At 38.1% G+C, this 21237-nt stretch overlaps 1 protein-coding gene and 1 long non-coding RNA gene across 9 annotated transcripts in view; one reads left to right on the forward strand and one right to left on the reverse strand.

Moving 5' to 3' along the window:
- Nucleotides 1–21237, forward strand: part of TRMT1L (tRNA methyltransferase 1L) — a 64231-nt gene that overhangs the window by 11023 nt on the left and 31971 nt on the right. For 5 of the 6 annotated variants that reach the window (XR_014492064.1, XR_014492065.1, XM_083359080.1 and 2 more), the window contains exons 5-14: nucleotides 1625–1689; nucleotides 6003–6132; nucleotides 9894–10011; nucleotides 11323–11402; nucleotides 11952–12198; nucleotides 13963–14175; nucleotides 15394–15584; nucleotides 16444–16522; nucleotides 17636–17802; nucleotides 20714–20773. Coding sequence is in view for 4 of the 6 variants with exons in the window: in XM_083359080.1 (XP_083215206.1) it covers nucleotides 1625–1689; nucleotides 6003–6132; nucleotides 9894–10011; nucleotides 11323–11402; nucleotides 11952–12198; nucleotides 13963–14175; nucleotides 15394–15584; nucleotides 16444–16522; nucleotides 17636–17802; nucleotides 20714–20773 (1350 nt within the window). In the remaining 2 variants the exon portion in view is untranslated. The remainder of the gene's footprint in view (nucleotides 1–1624; nucleotides 1690–6002; nucleotides 6133–9893; nucleotides 10012–11322; nucleotides 11403–11951; nucleotides 12199–13962; nucleotides 14176–15393; nucleotides 15585–16443; nucleotides 16523–17635; nucleotides 17803–20713; nucleotides 20774–21237) is intronic. The other variant, XM_083359082.1, reaches the window with a different exon arrangement.
- On the reverse strand, nucleotides 101–16705 carry LOC310638235. 3 transcript variants are annotated; one of them, XR_014492069.1, is made up of 4 exons: nucleotides 13541–13673; nucleotides 12139–12251; nucleotides 10476–10661; nucleotides 101–740 (listed from the first exon to the last, which is right to left on the reverse strand). It is a non-coding gene; the product is annotated as an uncharacterized lncRNA (long non-coding RNA). The 3 variants fall into 3 exon arrangements; XR_014492067.1 differs by lacking the exons at nucleotides 10476–10661; nucleotides 13541–13673 and adding an exon at nucleotides 16652–16705; XR_014492068.1 differs by lacking the exon at nucleotides 10476–10661.

Below are 21237 nucleotides of genomic sequence, written 5' to 3' on the forward strand. Positions count from 1 at the left end.
TATGAAATGGAAAGTATACTTCAATAAAGGAAGAGATAAAATTCAACAAAACTTCAGGACAAGTTTTTTTCTACAATATAATAAGACCTTCCAGGAAAGATAGATTTAACCATTAATTCAGGCAAAGAATAGAATAGCAATGTTAACTATTCCCTCTTCTTGGCAAGAAGCTTTTATTTCCTTGATTTACAAAAGAGGGGAAGGAACAATCCAATTCACCTAGAGTTGTATAGACCTCTCTAATGAATAAGCTGCAAGCTTTTTTTGCAATACTTGCCAAGAGATTAAATGGCTTTTAAGTGAATGAATACATCCTGAATGACTGTGAAAAAGAACTGTGGTTTAAAGTTTTTTATTGGGTACATATGTCTAGTGACTCTCAGTGGTTTGCAAATTGTTAAATACATTTAAAACAACACATAACAAAAAAGAACAAAGATTACAGAGATAACAAACCCAGAAGGGAACAAAGAAAAAGAGGTGTCAGCCACAGTAGGTGAAGAGCCAGGCTTCAGGGCCGGGGTTTTGTTTTGTTTTTTTGTTTTTGCTCTTGGATAGGGTGACACTTCTCCATTCAAAGGTCTTCCTGGACTTACAGCACCTGTTTGATGACCAGGTGGCAGCTGTGGCCAGGGAAGCCATTGCATATCTTCATCTGGTATTTTGTTTTTCTCACTTTCTGTTTTTCTTCTTGATTTTTTTTAAAATGCCTACTAAAATGAATTCAATCCCCCTCTGTCCTGCAAAATGGAAATATGAAATGTACATCTTAGCATCTGAGCAATATAAATAGTAAAGACTGTTCAGTTGTGTATATAATGCTGGTTTCACATGCTCATATACATTTTATTTTTGGTTCAAGTTCAGAATGAGATTATTAGACTATGTGTGAGTTAAAATTCACCATTCGGGGAATTTTTATCGAATGTTGTAGCAATATATAAATCGAATCCTAATTCCAAACAGAATTGTAGTTAGTTTGTCCTTATACATAAATATCTCTAATGTTTTGGTTTTTTTAATTAATACTGCTGGCTTTAATTGCTAATTTTAATTGTTAATCTATTAATCTAAGTTTTCTAAATTTGTCTTGCTAGAATGAGAGAAAAAGAAAGCCCTACTTGAGCTGTCTTTTCTTTTTTCTTCCTACCCCATCAACTATATATTTTCTATTTAAAAAAGTGTCATGAGTTCTTCCCCACACTCTAAAGGAACATGCCATCATTTCCAATTACTTATAGCTGGAAAGATTTTTTTTCCTTTAGACCACTTGATTGACCAAAAGAGATATTAGTAAAGTCTTTAATTGCATTGATGTTATTTATGAAAAAAATTTTGTGTTAATATAAGCTTTCTCCCGCTTATCAGCTTTATATAATTAGTCACTTGCTTTAAAAATATGGATGCACAATCATGGTGATGATTTGAAGCTATCACCTTCCTCTCCCCACATCTCAGATTACGAAATGTACATTATTAGTGGTGATTAACATTTTATTTCCAATGTATAACATTTCAAAAAGTTAAAACAGTTTGACAAAATAGAACTTTAGAACATGAATGAATTCAGTGTTGACAACTGCGTAATCATTTAGAGATGTCCAATGTCTTTTTTGATTTTCAGGCTACAGAATGTGCATCTGTGACTTGCCGTGCCGGCCGGTGAAACCAAATGTTGTAGGAGACCAGGTAACAGCTATTCAGCTATGTGAATTGTTGCTATGATAAGTTCCATTTTAGTTATTTATGAATTACATTCATCTCAATTTTGAACTTGAGCTCTCTAGTTAATGGGGGCAATAAGCTTTCCTTTCAGACATTATATTTTTTTAGCTATTTATCTATATTCCGTTCAGTATTCACTATAAATATTCAGTTTACAATGTAAACTTTGTACCTGTTTTGTACCTCTTTGTGCATAATAGGTAATAGTGACAGAAAGTTTATTTGTTACTAGGTATTTTGTATATAAGAGAATTACATGTTATTATGGGAAGGTTTATAACTACTTTTTTCTTTCAGTTACATATTCTATGTGATGCTACCTTGCCTATATTTTTATTCTAACCAAAAGAAACAAAATGGTTCTGTGAAATCTTTGGTGCTCTTTGAGGTTGATTGTTTGCCTGCAGACATTGCATTATTTGACTAGATAACAACATCAATACTACTAAATGTGGGATTTGCTCCCTGTTTATGTACAGAACTTTGCTCTGATAGGGTTGGTAGAGATGTGGTTTTCTCTTTGGTAGTTTCTTAAGTAGACTATTGTTTTGTACTTGAGTATTTGATGTTAATTCCTGTTTATTTGGTGATAGCTGCTCTAGTGGATGTATTCTGCCCTATTTCTTTTTTAGTTTTTTTATTTCCGTTTTGAATAGTATGCAAATATGCTTTATCACTGTGTATTTATTGAAAGTTGATTTGTCTGAATGTCAAGCTTCCAGGAATTCCCTAGAGCAGACATGTCAAACACAAGGCCCAAGGGCTGGATCCGGCCCGCGAAGTGGTTTCATGTGGCCCGTGAAGCCATCCTGGAAACAGTGAGGGAACGGCCCCCACTGCCTTGGCCCTGGCCCAGAGACCCTCCTTCTGCCAGAGACCCTCAGATTTGTCCCACTCCTGCCCAGGCCCTCATAGGCACCCTTGATGTGAACGATGTAGAGCTGGCCATGCCCACCCAGTAGGCCATACACACTCTAGCCACACCCACCCTGGCCATACCCACCCGGCCCCCTGAGGGCAACCGCAATGCTGATGCGGCCCTCAATGAAATTGAGTTTGATACCCCTGCCCTAGAGCTTTCAGATTTAGCTTGGTCTAGGATGCTCATGCTTTTGTACTTGAAACTATGGTTGAGTTTGTCCAGCTGTTCTGAGTTTAAAAAGTTGTATCTTTTGACTTTTAGTTGGTTTAAGTGCTAGGGTAATGCTGTATGCTTGAAATAATTTATTGTTTGCTTCTGAGATGTATTTGATTTATGGTAGTTTCATGTCTTGTATTGGTTGTGCTGTAGTGGGTTGAGTGATCACGTACGAGTTGTGTGACTACCTGATCTAATCAAACTACCAAGGAGAAAACCATACCCCCACCAGCCATAGTAGGGGAAGCTACTGCACATAAACCAGGAGCAAACCCCACATTCTCTAGCATTGATAATGTTACCTAATCAGATAATTATAATGAAACATCTGTAAGCAACTAATAAAAACTCAAAGAGCACCAAGGACTCCACTGTTCAATCCTGAGGTATGTATACTCTTTTCTGTTAAAATGGTTCCTTTTTCTGTGATATAAATAGTAGTTGAGAAAAGTGGAAAAAGTTCAAAGCAGACTATACAGAAGTCTGTAGTAGTAGAACATATAGGATTTATTTTTATGTAGTAAAGTTATATAAATGAGGATAGCAGGCAGATAGTAAAAGTATTGAGTAATTTTATTATTCTAATATAGTTGTGTCAGAAATGCTAGAACTACAAAAAAGATTTGTAGGATTTGTGACAGAAATATTTGAGTATGGAATTTATCAATAGTATGATGTTCCAGTTTATTTATTTATTTAGATTTATATACCGCCCTTTCCCGAAGGACTCAGGGCGGTTTACAGGGCATTTAAAAAACAGTCAATACAAATGTTAAAACAAATTAAAAGAGATTAAATAGAACCCTGAGAAAATTAAAACCCAATTAAAATTAAAAATATTCTCAGCCTGGGCCAGAGAGCTCGAAGAGCCAGGTCTTCAGGTCCCGGCGGAATGAACGGAGGTTGGGGGGCAGTCCTAAGCTCCGCAGGCAGCTGGTTCCACAGGGCAGGCGCACCCACTGAGAAGGCCCTACCCCTGGGTGTTACCCGGCGGCAGTCTTTAACCGGCGGCACCCTGAGGAGACCCTCCCTGTGGGAGTGTACTGGACGAAGGGAACTTGATGCTGGCAGCAGGTGTTCCCTCAAATATCCCGGACCCTCGCCATTTAGGGCTTTATAGGTCATCACCAGCACCTTGAATCTCACCCGAAGGGCAACTGGAAGCCAATGCAGCTCGCGGAGTAGAGGTGTTACATGGGAATATCGGGAGACCCCCATCACGCGCGGCCCCATTCTGCACCAGTTGAAGCCTCCGGGTGGTCCTCAAGGGCAGCCCCATGTAGAGAGCGTTGCAGTAGTCTAAACGGGAGGTCAGGAGCGCATGAGTGACTGTGCGTAGGGCATCTCGGTCCAGGTAGGGTCGCAACTGGTGCACCAGGCAAACCTGGGCAAAAGCCCCCCTGGTCACAGCTCCTATATGGTCTTCGAAAGTGAGCTGCGAATCCAGGAGGACGCCCAAGTTGCGAGCCCTATCAACGGGGGGTAACACCTCACCCCCCATCGTTAGAGATGGAATAGTCTGGTTGACCCAAGATGCCGGTATGCACAGCCACTCAGTCTTGGCAGGATTGAGACAAAGCCTGTTTCTCCCCATCCAGACCTGGACCGCTTCCAGGCAACGGGACATCACGGCGAGGGCATCGCTGGGTTGGTTTGGGGTGGAGAAAAAAAGTTGGGTATCATCAGCGTACTGATGATACCCCACCCCAAAACCACGAATGATCTCGCCCAGCGGCTTCATATAGATGTTGAACAGGAGGGGCGAGAGAACCGACCCCTGAGGAACTCCACAAACAAGAGGCCTCGGGGCGGACCTCTGCCCTCCCGTCAACACCGACTGCGAGCGGCCCAGGAGATAGGAGAACCACCGCAAAACAGTGCCCCCCACTCCCAACCCCCTGAGATGCCGCAGTAGGATACCATGGTCGATGGTATCGAAAGCCACTGAGAGGTCTAATAGGACTAGGACAGAGGAACAACCCCTGTCCCGAGCCCGCCAGAGATCATTCACCAGCACGACCAATGCCGTCTCTGTGCTGTGCCCAGGCCTGAAACCCGATTGGTACGGGTCCAGATAATCAGTTTCATCCAGGAACAGAGGAAGCTGATGCGCCACCACACTCTCAACAGCCTTCACCAGAAAGCGGAGGTTAGAGACTGGACGATAGTTATTTAAAACAGCTGGGTCCAGGGCAGGCTTCTTGAGGAGGGGTCTCACCACCGCCTCCTTCAGGGAGGCGGGGAAGACACCCTCCTTCAAGGAAACAGTTATTACTGCCTGGAACCAGCTTCGTGTCTCCTCCCGAGCCGCATAAACCAGCCAGGAGGGGCACAGGTCCAACAAACAGGTGGTGGAGCTCAGCCTCCTCATCATCCTGTCCACATAATCAGGGGAAACAGGATCGAACTCAGTCCAGATAACATGCTCAAGACCGTCCGATTCCTCCACGTCAGACTCTGCCCAGTCAGAGTCCAAACCGGATCTGAGCGATAATTCCTAAAAAGCCAGAAGAATGGATAAAAATATTTATCTTAAAAATCACAGTAATGTGAAGGGAATGACATAATAAAAGTACCAACACTGATACAGATTTTCATCTTATTCTTCTCAGGATACTTTCAGATAAATAAGGGAGTTGAAGTAATATATAAGCCAGAGATATAGGCCAATGATCTCAGTGCTCGGGAGAAGTATGTAAGAAAAGAAAGCATACTATCAGGTTTCTCTTACCTTTAATTAGATTGCACCCAGAAACAAGTTGAGAATGAATGCAATTCTTTCAGCAGTTGATAACATATTCTTGCTTTATTCATTAGTAATTCATTGGATACTGAAATTTCTGTTCTAAACTACTTTCAAAATCATCTTACATATAGAATGTATTGCAGTATTCTAGCAGTATCACTTGATAAAATTCTGATCTAAACTTTAGTTTGTTTTTTGAGTTCAATAAATTAAAATCTTGGTGTTAATACAATTTTCAAAAAAATACCTTAATTTTAATTAAATTTTCTTGATGAATTATAGGTTAAAATATAATTGAACTAGGACTCCTTTTTAAATATAAGACATAGATACAGTATAATATTAATAAAAGCATTTATTGAACTTTAGATTTGTATGTGTTGTGTGTTACAGATATCCATAAAAATGGGATCACATTATCATTGTATTATCTGTTCAGCAACGATCAGCCGAAGAAGTGATATGGTAGGACATATTAAACGACATGTAAATAAAGGAGAAACTGAATCAAGGTTTACTTCAAGTAAGTAGTTAATATATCTCTGTTTTTTCTTCATAAAGATCTCATTATTTTGAACATTCAGTGTCATAGACTGAATATACGATAAATTTAGAATAGTGAAACTTTATGGTTTTATATTTCTGTCTAGGAACTCAGAACATCTTAACAGGACAAGGTTTCTGTAATTTCTAGGTACAATTTTTATGTATCTTTATTTGACCTTATTTGTTTAAAGAGGGTAAGCTGAGTTGTTAACAATGTTACATAGTGAAGTGTTATTTTATTGGATTTAATTGTCGGGGGAAATAACTGTTTTTCAAGGATCGTATTTTGTAGTTTGTTTTCTTCCTCTAGAAAAGCATATGTCCTTTTTTGTTCTTTTTTAATTGTACAATTTTAAAATGTTGATTATGAAATACTTCTAAGACATAAGTAGTGAATTTGTGGCTGCCAAAAGTTTCTGAATTACACTGCCACCATTTCTGAATCAATGTTGGGAAACAATGTGTGTGTGTGTGTGTGTGTGTGTGTGTGTGTATACTATTTTGTTTGTTTCCCAACATTGATTCAGAAATATATATGTTTTCTGAGGTTTTTGCGGGTGTTTGTATGTAGATCTTTGGTCATTCGGGTTTTTTCCCACGTAGAATTGGAGGTATCAGGGCAACGTTTCGACGAAATCTCATCTGTCATCCTCAGGCTGGTGACTTCAGCTTCGTTCTTCTGGGAGAAGTGTGTGATAGTGGCTGTTTTTTCTTTTTTAAACTGCCAGAGGGGGTGTGTTCTGTGGGTGGAGGCTTGGCTGTGTTCTGATGGGGTGGAGTTGTGCTCTGATTGGGTGGGGGCTTAGCTGTGTTCTGATTGGGTGGGAGTGTGTTTTGAATGGGGGCTGTGTTCTGATTGGGTGGGGATGTGTTTTGAGTGGATAGGCTGGTCTCAGCTGCCTTAGACCTGAACTGGTGAGTTGTGCTGCTTTTGTTCGGCTCCGTGTTTGTGGTGGTGCCATGTTTTTATAGTGGGTGTCAGTTTGCTTATTGTGTGGTTTGGAGGGGTTTAAAGTGGCTAATGTTGCAGCTGTAGTTAGGTTTCTGTTTTATGGTTGTGTGTCGTTCTCGTTGTGGGTTCGGATTTGCTTTTTGAATGTTTGTGTGGTGGTGATGTCATGTGATGTTATCATGAGTTTGGGTCTGGTATCATTCTTGGTGGTTGAGACTCGTCTGTCAATCAAGGCGGGTTTCCAAATGGCTGGTAGGCGAGAGGTATCTCGTTTGTTCATGCTGTGGGTGCGTTTTTCTATCTCGATGGCTTCTCTGATTATTCTGTTGTTAAAATGTTCAATTTTGGCAATAGTTCTGGTTTTTTTAAAATCAATTTCGTGTCCAGTGGTTTTAAAGTATTGGAACAGGGATGAAGTTTGTTCTCCCTTTCTGAGTGACAAAGATACAAACAAATAGAAGGAGCACCCATGGGATCACCCCTTTCACCTGTCATCGCAAACCTCTACATGGAATAATTTGAAACCCTCGCTCTAGAAAAATCCAACCACAAACCCAAACTCTGGCTCAGATACGTAGATGACACCTTTGTAATCTGGCCACACGGCAAAGAAAAACTGGATGACTTCCTCACACACCTCAACAGCCTACACCCCAAAATACAATTCACCATGGAAACAGAAGCTAACAATCAAGTTCCCTTCCTTGACGTCTTAGTCTACAAGAAATCCAACGGCTCCCTAGGACACACTATCTACCATAAAAAAACACACACAAACCGCTACCTGAATGCACTCTCACACCACCACCCAGCACAGATCAACTCTGTAGCCAAGACACTCATCTCCAGAACAAAACACCTAGCTGACGAACAACACCTAAAAACCGAACTACACACTCTCGCTAACGTACTAACAGCCAACGGATTCTAAAGAAACATGATTACCAACTTAATCCGAAGAGAGACACCCACAAAAATCCAAGACAGAGAACAAGAAAATGGCAAAGCCCTCCTCTCATACTTAAAAGGGATCACAGACAGAATCAGCAAGATCCTCCACAAACACAACATCAAAACAGCATTCTGCACAGACAGAAAAATATCCACCATCCTAAGAACCCCAAAGACATAATTGGGTTAGAAAACCAAGGAGTATATGAAATCCCATGCCCCACCTGCCCCACCACATACATCGGACAGACCAACAGAAGAATAAGTGCACGCATTGAAGAGCACAGGAACTCACTCAGAAAGGGAGAATAAACTTCATCCCTGTTCCAACACTTTAAAACCAATGGAAACGAAATTGAATTTAAAAAAACCAGAACTATCGCCAAAATTGAACATTTTAACAACAGAATAATCAGAGAAGCCATCGAGATAGAAGACCGCCCCCACAGCATGAACAAACGAGATGATACCTCTCGCCTACCAGCCATTTGGAAACCCGCCTTGATTGACAGACGAGTCTCAACCACCAAGAATGATACCAGACCCAAACTCATAACATCACATGACATCACCACCACACAAACATTCAAAAAGCAAATCCGAACCCACAACGAGAATGACACACAACCACAAAACAGAAACCTAACTACAGCTGCAACATTAGCCACTTTAAACCCCTCCAAACCACACAATAAGCAAACTGACACCCACTATAAAAACATGGCACCACCACAAACACGGAGCCGAACAAAAGCAGCACAACTCACCAGTTCAGGTCTAAGGCTGGCAGCTGAGACCAGCCCATCCACTCAAAACACATCCCCACCCAATCAGAACACAGCCCCCATTCAAAACACACTCCCACCCAATCAGAACACAGCTAAGCCCCCACCCAATCAGAGCACACCTCCACCCCATCAGAACACAGCCAAGCCTCCACCCACAGAACACACCCCCTCTGGCAGTTTAAAAAAGAAGAAAAAACAGCCACTATCACACACTTCTCCCAGAAGAACGAAGCTGAAGTCACCAGCCTGAGGATGACGGATCAGATTTCGTCGAAACGTTGCCTTGATACCTCCAATTCAACGTGGGGAAAAACCCGAATGACCAAATATATATAGATATGGATATGGATATATGTGTATGTGTGTGTATGTATGTATATATATATATATATTGGTTTTCATCTGTTCTTAACTACAACCCTTAATAGTTCTAGCTGACATACTTAATGTAAAACAGTTGTAGGAGATGTCTTTAGAAATAGTCCCTAACCAAGAGATTTCCTGTCTTTGGCTCTAGAATTTCTATAAAAACTGTCATATATTTTACCACATGATTTTTTTTCTAATAAGGATCTCTTTTAAGGATTGTGACAAAATCTAAGCACAGCTTAAATTCTCTTTAATATGATGGCATAGTGGTAACATTTCACCATAAAATAGTTTTAAGTATTATCAGAAACCTGCTTTACTTCTTCGAATGTCTCTTTTTAATACCCCACATATTTCAATTTGAATCTAACTGTCATGGTAGTTTTAAACTATACAGCATGCAGGTATCAGTAGGACTCTCTCATTCACTCCTGTCTTTATTAACCAAGGTTAAAGGAGTCGGGAACAATAATCTTAGCCAGATAGTTGTTCCTAGAACCATCTCACCATTCATGTGCACATTTTAGAACTCACTTTCCATCTTTTATACAGTCCCAATGTGGAAACACTGATTAGTATCATTTAGCAAATTAGAATAGGATTGATTCTGATCTTTGAAACTTTGAATGATCATCTGAAATGGGCTATAACGCTCTTTCATCTGAAAATAATCCTTAGCCCTTGCTCCTAAATATGAAGTACTGAAGGAAGCGGACACAGATGTACAAGTCCTTCCTAACTATTCAACACCTCAGAAAACAGATTCCTATTTTAACCCCAAAATGAAACTTAACAGGTAAGAAATGATAAAATTGTTTGGGGAAGAATTATAAATAAATATTGTGAATTTTCTTATTAACAGACACCAATAATTATATACATTTTTGCTGTATTGTGGGTTATAAAGGATTTAAGGGAACCTAATAAATTATTAGAAACCCAGTCAGTCAACCAAGAATACAAGTGAGGTTTGAACTAAAATAATAGCCAGAACTACAAAAAACAAGACTACAATTAGTCCTCAGCTTACAATCACAATTGGGACCAGAATTTCCACTGCTAAACAAGGCAATTGTTAACTGAGTTGCATCCAATTTTATAACCTTTTTTGCCATGATTATTAAGTGAATCATGTTATATGAATCTGGCTTCCCCCATTGACTTTGCTTCTCAGAAACCGGCTAGGAAAGTTTTGTAAAAGGCGATCACGTGATCCCAGGAGGCTGCAACAGTCATAAATAGGCACCAGTTGCCAAGCACCTGAATTTTGATCATACGTCCAGGGAGAATGCTGTGATGTGTGAGGACTGGTTATAAGTTACTTTTCTCAGTGATGGCACAGTACTTAGAATGCAGTACTGCAAGTTAATTCTGCTGATTGCCGGCTGCCAGCAGTTCGGCAGTTCGATTCTCATCGGCTCACAGTTGACTCAGCCTTCCATCCTTCTGAGGTCAGTAAAATGAGGACTCAGATTATTGGGGGCAACATGCTGACTCTGTACACCGCTTAAACAGAGCTGTAAATCACTATGACACAATATATAAGTCTAAGTGCTGTTGCTATTGCTAAATAGACATGTACATTTGAGGGAGGGGTTCTCATTTTTAATTTTTCTGCAAAAAAAAGACTGAGTGGAATAGTCATAATCCATTGACATATCAAGAAGCTGCATTTTGAAAGGATTCCTCAATTCTAATCTAGCATTCTAACTACTACGTTACACAGGCTGTATTCACAAATTATGCTAATCCAGGACTTTTTAACTCTGTTTGATTCAAGTCAATTTTTATTAAGGCCATTAGCCAGCAAGTAAGAATTACTTAAGTGAATTAGTCACATTGGTTTATTTGCACATAACGCTAATCAGTTGGTTTATCCCTTTAAAACAAAAACAAATGAATTGCGCTATATCTCAGCATTGTACAAGAAGTGGACAATTCTTTGCCTAGAACAATTGAAGCTCTACCAAAAATCTCAGTACTTTAGATTGGCCAAAACAATAAGAATAATTACAACTGCCTTATGTTATATATTGTTTGAACAAGATATAAGGATAATAAATGCATGGTTTACGTGTATTTTCAGTATACTTTTTTTTTCTTTTAGACAACTTATAGTCTGTGCTTTAACTGTTCTAACTGAGGAACGGAAACCTTTGGAATGTCTGGATGCATTTGGAGCTACTGGTAGTCTGCTGTTATGTATTTTGATTTATAATTTGTAAAGAGAATTTGTAATCTGAGGGAGTAAGTCTTATTAATAGAGTTTATTTCTGAATAAAGATGCTTAGGAATGCACCTTTTTTTAAAGCTTGCCCTGCCTTTAAATTTTATGAGTGCATATATATGTGTAATAGAATTGGGAAAAGTTATTTTGATTTCATGGTTTTATTAAATGAACTACAGGTAGTCCTCATTTAGCAACCGCCTTATGTAGCAGCGATTCAGTATGAAAAGTAACTTTTCTACCAGTTCTTGCATTTATGATCTTCTGTTCTGTAGAGCAAAGGAAAACTGAAGTAAGATCGTAAGCACACATGTGGTTTCACTTATTGACCATTTTGCTTAATAAACAAGTTGTTGATCCTAATTATGGTAATTAAACAAGGGCTACCTGTATATGTGTGCTTCCTAAATAATTCAAACCTAATATTATATTCTGCGTAGTGAGGTCACAAATCTGTAGGCATGCCTTTTGCTAAATTCATCATTTTGTATGTATCATCTGCCTTCCAGGTATAATGGGATTGCAGTGGACAAAGCATCTTGGAAATTCAGTAAAAGTCACAATTAATGACTATAATGAAAATTCAGTGACCATGATTCGAGAAAACTGTCATTTAAATAAGATGAAAGTTGTGATGAATTTTGAGGAAGATGACTGCGATGAATCAATGGAAGAAGGGGAAGAAAACTTGCCTACCATTGAGGTGACTAAATTGGATGCCAATGTCATCATGCATCTGAGAGCATTCGATTTCATGTAAGTTTTGTCTCACTTCAGTCAGCACTTTGTCCACTTGTGCTTCCCAATATCTAGATGGGGAATAATATAGATATAAACACAAAAATGAGATTGATATGCAGGCTTAAGGTTTGCCTCTTTAAGTCCAACTAAAATGCGTAATTCACAGGATATACTATTGCGGTTTAGTATCCTGTGAACTAGATCACAAACTGATTGAGGAAGAATATGAGTGCTAGGCTATTACTTGCTGAAGGAATTTTAATTCTGTTCTGGAATCTTTGATTTGGAAAATTAAGATTGCTTAAAAGTATCTCTAAGAATCATTGTTGCACTTTGGTTTCTTGCTACTTTCTTCTGCCTACAATATCTATTAAATCCCAAGTTTTAGAAAACTGCATTCTTCATCTGGGTTCAGGTAGTTAATTGAGCTTACTGCACACTTTTCTATGTATATAGCTCTTACAATCATCTTATGTTGTAAACATCTTGGAATGATTATCATAAAATGTCAATATATTCAACACTCTTTTTACTTTAGATTTTTTTAAAAAAATGTTACATATAATAAGTGCTTTTTTGTTAAAAAAAAAAGGTGCCACACATCATACAACCCACCTTGTCTACCCTACAAGGTTTACCTTTGTAGTTGAAACCCCCCCCCCCATTTTTAGTGTATCTAAAAGACTAGGATTTTGTTCAAGGTACGTTAATACTATTAATGTTACCATGCACTGTGTGGTTTTAAATTACAAGAAGGTATTTTATTAATCTTTTGGGACATTTACCACTGGCATACCCATTTAGATTAATGAGTGGAAATGTCAGCTTTCTATGTGGAATGAAATTGGCCCAATAAAACAAAATTTGGTTGCTTGTAAAAGATTGAATTATTTTTAAGAAGTTGTCAAACAAGGTGGAAAAATTTACATTTGGAGTTTAATATGGATATTGACTTGAAACAAAGTTGAAAATTTGTCAGTGAACAGATTACTTTTAATTTAGCTTTAAGTTAAACCCAATTTAATAAATAGATCTGATTAAACCTTATACTGTAGGTCTGTCTACCTTTACATCTGACCAATACATAATTAATATATATTATTATTAATAATAATACCTCCAAATCTCAAGACATTGGCTTTATTCTTATTCTTCCCCTCTTCAGTTTGAATATAAAGTATAAAAGACTAAAAAGAGATTTTCATAGACATCCCAGTCTTTGAACTACCCAAGGAACTGAAACAGCAAAGTTTTGCTGTCAGGCAAGCTTCTACGCCAACCGTGTTTCTTTCCTCTTGCTTCGCCTCTTTAACCTCACACCCCACCTTCTGTAAGGGAAGGCAAAAGGGTCACTCACCCTCTCGTGAAAGATGACCTCCATGTTTATGTGTCTCCCACTGCACCCATCGGCTTCCACACCACATGGTCCAACCTAGCCAATCAGGCCATGCTCTGGCTGTGGTGCTCTGGTGCCTCATGGCTCCTCCTAGAGGAGGCAGACAGTGCCGGAGGGGACCCTGTTTGTACTGTACCGCCAGCGGGGCATTTTCAAAAACAAATGAGGATAGGAAGGGAAACAATAGGAAAAGAACACAACTCTGGGAAATCCATTGAAAAAAAGTGCCGGAACTTTGTTCTGGTGCATTCTATGACAAAAAAGTATATAATACATAAAATTAAAACCTTAGGCAGACAGTACTTTTCTGAAAGGAATTCCTGTTGAATTCTTTCCTGTATAATTTTTAACTGCTATGTTCTGTTTATTACATTATCATACAGCCACCTGGACCCATTTGGATCATCAGTAAACTACCTAGATGCAGCTTTCAGAAATATAAGAAATCTTGGAATTGTTTCAGTGACATCAACAGATACGAGTTCTCTCTATTCAAAAGCGCAGCATGTGGCCCAACGTCATTATGGTTGCAATATTATCAGGACAGAATACTATAAGGAACTGGCTGCTAGGATGGTACTTGCTGCTGTGGCAAGGTACAGTTGCATTTCCAGAATAGTTTCAAATTCTAGTATGAGGTGGCTCTGATTTTTGATTTGATGCAAATTGATTTTTGCATCCCATTTCCCAGTAACCTTCAGCAAGAATTATGAATGTGTAAACACAAAAATTCTTCAGAGCCTGTATACAAAAATTTTGATCCACTAAGATGAATGTTGTATCTTTGACCTTTACAACCTTTTTACAGTCCCTGAATCTAAACAAAAATAAGCAGAAACTGAATCTCTAGTAATTGTTTTAGGGCTGATGGTTTGCAGGTCTAGGGAATAATTTTGCAAAAGTTTGGGAACTTATTGAAATAGATTTCTTTCAAAAAAAACACATTCAGGTAATTACTAAAGAGCCATTTCATAAAGGGAGAACAATTATGCTACATAAGAATAATCATCAGATAAAATATTCCAGGATTGATTATGAAAATGGTTTCTTAGTCAAATTGATTTAGGAAGCCTCAACAGCAATCCCATTATGTATAGATCTTTGAAATGCCACGAAATTATTCTGGGATAACATCCAACTGTTGGTTTGAAAACATTATAACAGGGAAGGAACTCTTATCCAGCTGGGTGCCTTCCCTCTAGAATGGCAATTCTCTTTTCATTATGTGGATAGAAGTCAGTTGTACAATGTGCATAGACCCGCACATTTTAAAACATCAACTTGAACTACACTTTTATTTTGGGTTCAGATTTATTAAGCCTCAATTCATGCAAGAACCAATTTGATGGAATTAGGGATTTAAACAAAAAAAATGTAGATACCTATGATGAGGTTCCCCTGAGATTCAAGCAGCCTTCACTCTACTGGTGGGGGCCCTGAATACCTGACTCTGCCCAGCCATTTGCCAAGTGCGACTGAAGGTTTTTTTTCTTCTTTTTTTTCTCATCTGGGCTAGCTATCTTTGCCATCTTTGCTCCTTTTTGTTTTATCACTTTAGATTTTTTTTAAAGCATTTTATAATACCTGCTTCCCATCACAAAGTAACTAGGAGTTGGGCAATATATAAATGTTGGGCAGTATATAAATAGATTACTGAAGGAATCAATGGATTGGGTTTGCTATATTTGTCTTGGCTGCATTCAGCAATCCAAAAAATTGTCCATTGAAAACATGCTTCTACATGAAGTTACGAGTAGGATATTTGGGGAGAGTTTGCCTTTGCTGGATTCTATTAATAGTTTCTCTTTCTACAGAGCTGCTGCTAGATGCAACAAAGGCATTGAAGTTTTGTTTGCTGTGGCTCTTGAACACTTCGTACTAGTACAAGTGAGAGTGTTGAGAGGTCCTTCTTCTGCAGATGATACTGTCAAGAAAATTCGACACCTAATTCACTGTCAATGGTGTGAAGAGAGGATATTCAAAAGAGAGGGCAACATGATAGAAGGTAATTCTGTTTTGTAATTTCAGGTAGTTCTTCAGTTAAGGAAAATCACCAGAGCCCCTGCATTTTGTGTCGCTTGTTTGTTCAGTAGTAATCTATTCTCAAATTAACATGTAGCAGACTATTTTGGTACTGTGATGATTTAGAATGTAGATGATAGTCCTGCATAAATTTTATTTCTACCCTTCCTCTTTATGCAACAGAAATATCTTAACAATGAGAAATAGCAACAGCATAAAGAATAACATTAATGTGCTAATAATGGAAAACAATATTGGTATTGTTTTCATGAGAAATGAGAACTTATTGCACAGGAAGGCTACAATCATGTACACAATTAGTGGGGCTTAACTTCAGTTTATATTTGTAAAACATACTAAGTCGACATATAGAATTGAATAATGATACCACAGAACTTGAATTTGCCTGTTCCATGGAGTGTTTCTTAGAGAAAAGCTTCTGCCTTGAATTTACTGAAATAAGCTAGTATCTCATAGTGCCATGAGGCAGGCTAAATTAAGTTGCAGTTATTGGATCAAAATCAAAACCTAAGCTTTTTTACTCAAACTTCAATCTCATTGTTCAAGTGTTAATGCTATTATTACACTTGAACTTCAGCTCCCCATCAAATTTAGGAGAATTATCAGAGGAAATACGGTAAGCTGTAATATAAGGTCATATTTTATGCATGCCTGCAGGGATTAATTCACCCATTTCTGAAATTATGGTGTTTAGTAACAGCCAGAACAAATTACTTTTGTAATTATAATGGCTTTTAATTTATTAACATTTCAATTTCCATAACATTCATATATATCACTCAAATCTAGAAAAAATATGTTTTACTGTTTCTTTTTCACAGACAATCCTTACTGGCAGCTTCCATGTGACTGCCATAACCAAATGACTGGGAAGACAGCAGTTGAACTGGGACCCTTGTGGTAAGTATTTTTGAATCTTTACTCACTTTGGGATAAGAATGAAAATTAGATTGCAAAGGGTGTATATTACATTAATAAAATACTCTTGCCCATATCTAGCATCTAAAGTGCAAGCCCTTTTTTACTTACTTGGAAGTAAATGTAGTTAAAATCTCTTCTAATTAGATAGATACAAGATCTTTTAACCAAGGCTATGCAAAAAAAATCTATATCTCACATTTACTTTCTCTTTGTTGGATATTGTATTTTTCATTGTACAATCAAATATTTACACTGTCCAGTTGCAAAAATAGTTCTTTGGGGGAACTTTTTTCATTGGCTTTAACTGAACACTGCAGTGCACTCTAAATTTATGTAATGTACTATTTTCAGCTATTCATCTGAATATTCCTGGTTTTTCTGTTGTTAATCCAGATTTTCACCCATATGGCTTTTTGTTTCTCTTCCACGGCTTCCTCATAGCCCAATAAGACATTAACAATGAAGTTTGATGAATCTCAAAGAACATTTCTGGTTGGCTGGCTGTTATTACTACATTTTAACTTACTGCTATATCAGAATCAATCTGAAATCAGTCAGATTTATTTTTACCTAAAATGTTACTCATTGCACTCCAGAAGAGATTTGCGCTATTTGAAAATTTTTTGTGCGGTTATTAGAAACAAAAGAGGAAATAAATAAAAACATTTGCATGATCATTGTAAGGTAAATTTCTGGTTACACAGTTTGGACTTTTGTAAAAAATAAGTGCAAACATACATTTTCTACATAATTTTGAATATGCATAACTAGATTATAGTTTTCCTAATTGATACTCTCCTTCTTTACTGGGAGAAATACACTTTTTTTAACCCAGTTTTTATTTTGTTGGGAATAATAAAATATTGTTGTTTGGGAAACAGGCCAGGATCTTTCCCCGCTCCACTAATTAACTTTCTGAATATGTTGTTTGCAAAAAGAGAAATCTAAATATATTTCTAATTCTTTAAATCCCTTTAAAATCTAGGAAATGAACATTAGTAATATCACCCAATGCTATTTTTTTTCTAAAATAATTACTCTCTCATTTTAAATAAATTCTCCATTACATTCTATAGTTTTGTTGCGTTGTAGGTCAGGATCCCTCTTTAATACAGGATTTCTTAGAAGAATGCTGTTTGAAGCAGTTCAGTACGGCCTAGAAGACATCCAGGCACTTCTAAAAACACTGATCTGTGAGGCAGAATGCACAACACTGAAACAGTTTTCAATTCATGCTCCTGGTGGTCAGAGTAAACAAGGTAAGAAGGCATGATGATGTTAAATAAATGTTTAGTAATTTGTAAAAATTCCAATTTAATATATAAACCCAATAAAAGGTAAAGGTAAAGGTTCCCCCATATGCGTGCTAGTCGTTTCCAACTCTAGGGGCCGGTGCTCATCTCCGTTTCAACGCCGAAGAGCCAGCGCTTGTCCGAGGACGTCTCTGTGGTCATGTGGCCGGCATGACTAGATGCCAAAGGCGCACGGAACGTTGTTACCTTCCCACCGGAGTGGTCCCTATTTTTCTACTTGCATTTTTACGTGCTTTTGAACTGCTAGGTTGGCAGAAGCTGGGATGAGTAACAGGCGCTCACTCTGCTGCACGGCCCTCAGGATTTGACCCGCCAAGCTGCCGACCTTCTGATCGACAAGCTCAGCATCCTAACCCACTGAGCCACCGCGTCCCTATAAACCCAATAGGGGGCTTTAAATCAAGCTTTGTGTTCTGCTTGTTATTGACTTCTTATGTGAGGAAGAAAAATATTAGTGATGTTCATTTTTGCAAAAAGTTAAAATGCCCATGAAGTAGTATGTTATCAAGTAGAAATAGAAATAAAAAACTTTATTTGGCCAAGTGAGATTAGACACACAAGGAATTTGTCACCAGTGCATAAACTTTCAGTGTATATGCAAAACAACACTCATAATAATGCTACCAATAATAGAAGGTAGTAGAAAAGATTAGAAGGATCCTAGTAATACAGTTGCAAGAAAAAGTATGTGAACCCTTTGGGATTACGTGGAATTTTGCATGAATTGGCCATAAAATGCGCTCTAAACGTCATGTAAGTCACAACAATAGAAAAACACAGTCTACTTAAAGTAATACTACACAAACAGCTGTTGTCATGTTTTAATTGAACATAAGATGGAAACATTCACAGTGCAGGGTGGAAAAAGTATGTGAGCCCTTAGCCTAATGACTTCACCAAGAGCAAATTGGAGCCAGGAGTGAGCCAACCTTGACTCCAACCAGTGTGATGATATTGGATGTGTTGCTGACAGCTGTCCTGCCCTTTAAAACACACACCTGTTTTGGGTTTACTGGTCTCAAGAAGCACTGTCTGATGTGAACCATGCCTCGCAGAAAAGAGTTCTCAGAAGACCTACGATCAAGAATTGTTGACTTGCATGAAGCTGGAAAGGGTTACAAAAGTATCTCCAAAAGCCTTGATGTTCATGTGTTCACAGTAAGACAGACTGTCTACAAATGGAGAAAGTTTAGCACTGTTGCTACTCTCCCTAGGCATGGTCGTCCTGTAAAAATGACTGCAAGAGCACAGTACATAATGCTTAAATGAGGTAAAGGAAGAATCCTAGAGTGTCAGATAAAGACCTACAGAAATCTCTGGCACATGCTAACATTTTTGTTGACACATCTACAATAAAGAAAATATTAAACAAGAATGGAGTACATGGAAGGATACCACGGAGGAAGCCATTGCTGTCCAAAAAAAATATTGCAGCACGTTTGAAGTTTGCAAAAGAGCACCTGGATGTTCCACAGCACTACTGGCAAAATATACTGTGGACAGATGAAACCAAAATTGAGTTGTTTGGGAAAAACACACAACACTATGTGTGGAGAAAAAAGGCACAGCACACCAACATCAAAACCTCATCCCCACTGTAAAACATGGCGGAGGGAGCATCATGGTTTGGGGCTGCTTTGCTGCCTCAGGGCCTGGACAGATTGTTGTCATTGATGGGAAAATGAATTCCAGAGTTTATCAGGACATTTTGCAGGAAAACGTACAACCATCTGTCCGCCAACTGAAGCTCCACAGAGGATGGGTGATGCAACAGGACAATGACCCAAAGCATATAAGTAATTCAACAAAACAATGGTTTCAACAGAACAGAATACGCCTTCTGGAGTGGCCCAGTCAGAGTCCTGACCTCAACCCAATTGAAATGCTGTGGCATGACCTTAAGAGAGCGATTCACACCAGACATCCCAAGGATATTGCTACGCTGAAACAGTTTTGTGAAGAGGAGTGGTCCAAAATTACTCCAGATCGTTGTGCAGGTCTGATCTGCAACTACAGGAAATGTTTGGTTGAGGTTATTGCTGCCAAAGGAGGGTCAACCAGTTATTAAGTCCAAAGGTTCACATACTTTTTCCACCCTGCACTGCGAATGTTTCCATCTTATGTTCAATTAAAACATGACAACAGCTATTGTTTGTGTAGTATTTTTTTAAGCAGACTGTGTTTTTCTATTGTTGTGACTTACATGAGCGCATTTTATGGCCAATTCATGCAAAACTCCACGTAATCCCAAAGGGTTCACATACTATTATTGTATTTTATACATATTGCCCTGGTTATTTAAAAGGAGCCGAGTATCTTCTGATATATGAGACAACCAATGACTATAATCACAATACTACTGTTTTTCGTTTAGGTTGAAAGTTGTGGCACTTAATACATCTGCTTTGGAGATAGTAACAGTACTAGATCTTGGCATACTACAGAAAATAAGTTGCCTTTCAGAAATCAGAAGGATTACTTTTTATTACATAGTTCCAGAATTTAAAAAATGGATTTCCCTCATTGTTTCTTTAATATCAGAGATATTCTCTGTATTTTCAGTAGCAATTTCACTTACAAGGACCAATTGTAAATAGCTATAGTGGCCTCATCAGAACAGTGACAAAAAGTATTAGTGCAGTCTAATTTATTGTGTTTTGCATCCAAATGAAAATGCAATAAAATATGTGAAAATATATTCAACACTTCAGCCCCCAAATACTCAAGTATGAGTTACTGAAATTAGTGCTGCACTATTTCAGTTATGTAGAATGTTTTACTAACTCAGCCTTTTCATGTTATCAAATATGTATTTGTTCCCTGTAATGACCAAATTATTGTTTTCCTTATATTTTAGAAGAAAGTGGTGTATTTATTAAGACATCAGATGCTGCAGCTGATTACTGCATTGTGCCTGGTAGGTAGTTGTCAATTTAAAATAATAGCGAGAAACAGCAATAGTTATCTAGGATATTCTAGTATAGAAAGTCAGTGAAACAAGAAAAACTTTCACTGAATATTAAACACTGGGATAGCAACCTTAAATTTTGGTTTGCACAAGATATCCGTCAAACCTTCTCTGTATAAAACATTTTGTGGCTCTTCAGCTCATCTGCATCTCTGAAGTTCATTCAATCAATCCAGGCACATCATGCTGCATGCCTCTCCAGCCCACCTATCCGTCTCTTCCATTTTCCTAGTTTTTTTCTGGGCTACTCCCATCCAGAACAATTCTGCTGGAAAATCTATGTCTGGACCAACATATGCTTCAGCATGCACATGGACCAGTAATTACTGGCTGAAGCGCACACTTATTGTTTTGCACATTCCATATTTCATACACCATTTCCCTTGCTAAGCAAATATTTACCAAGATATTAA

Source organism: Vipera ursinii (genome assembly GCF_947247035.1).
Source record: "Vipera ursinii genome assembly, chromosome: 3".
NCBI classification, from domain to species: domain Eukaryota; kingdom Metazoa; phylum Chordata; class Lepidosauria; order Squamata; family Viperidae; genus Vipera; species Vipera ursinii.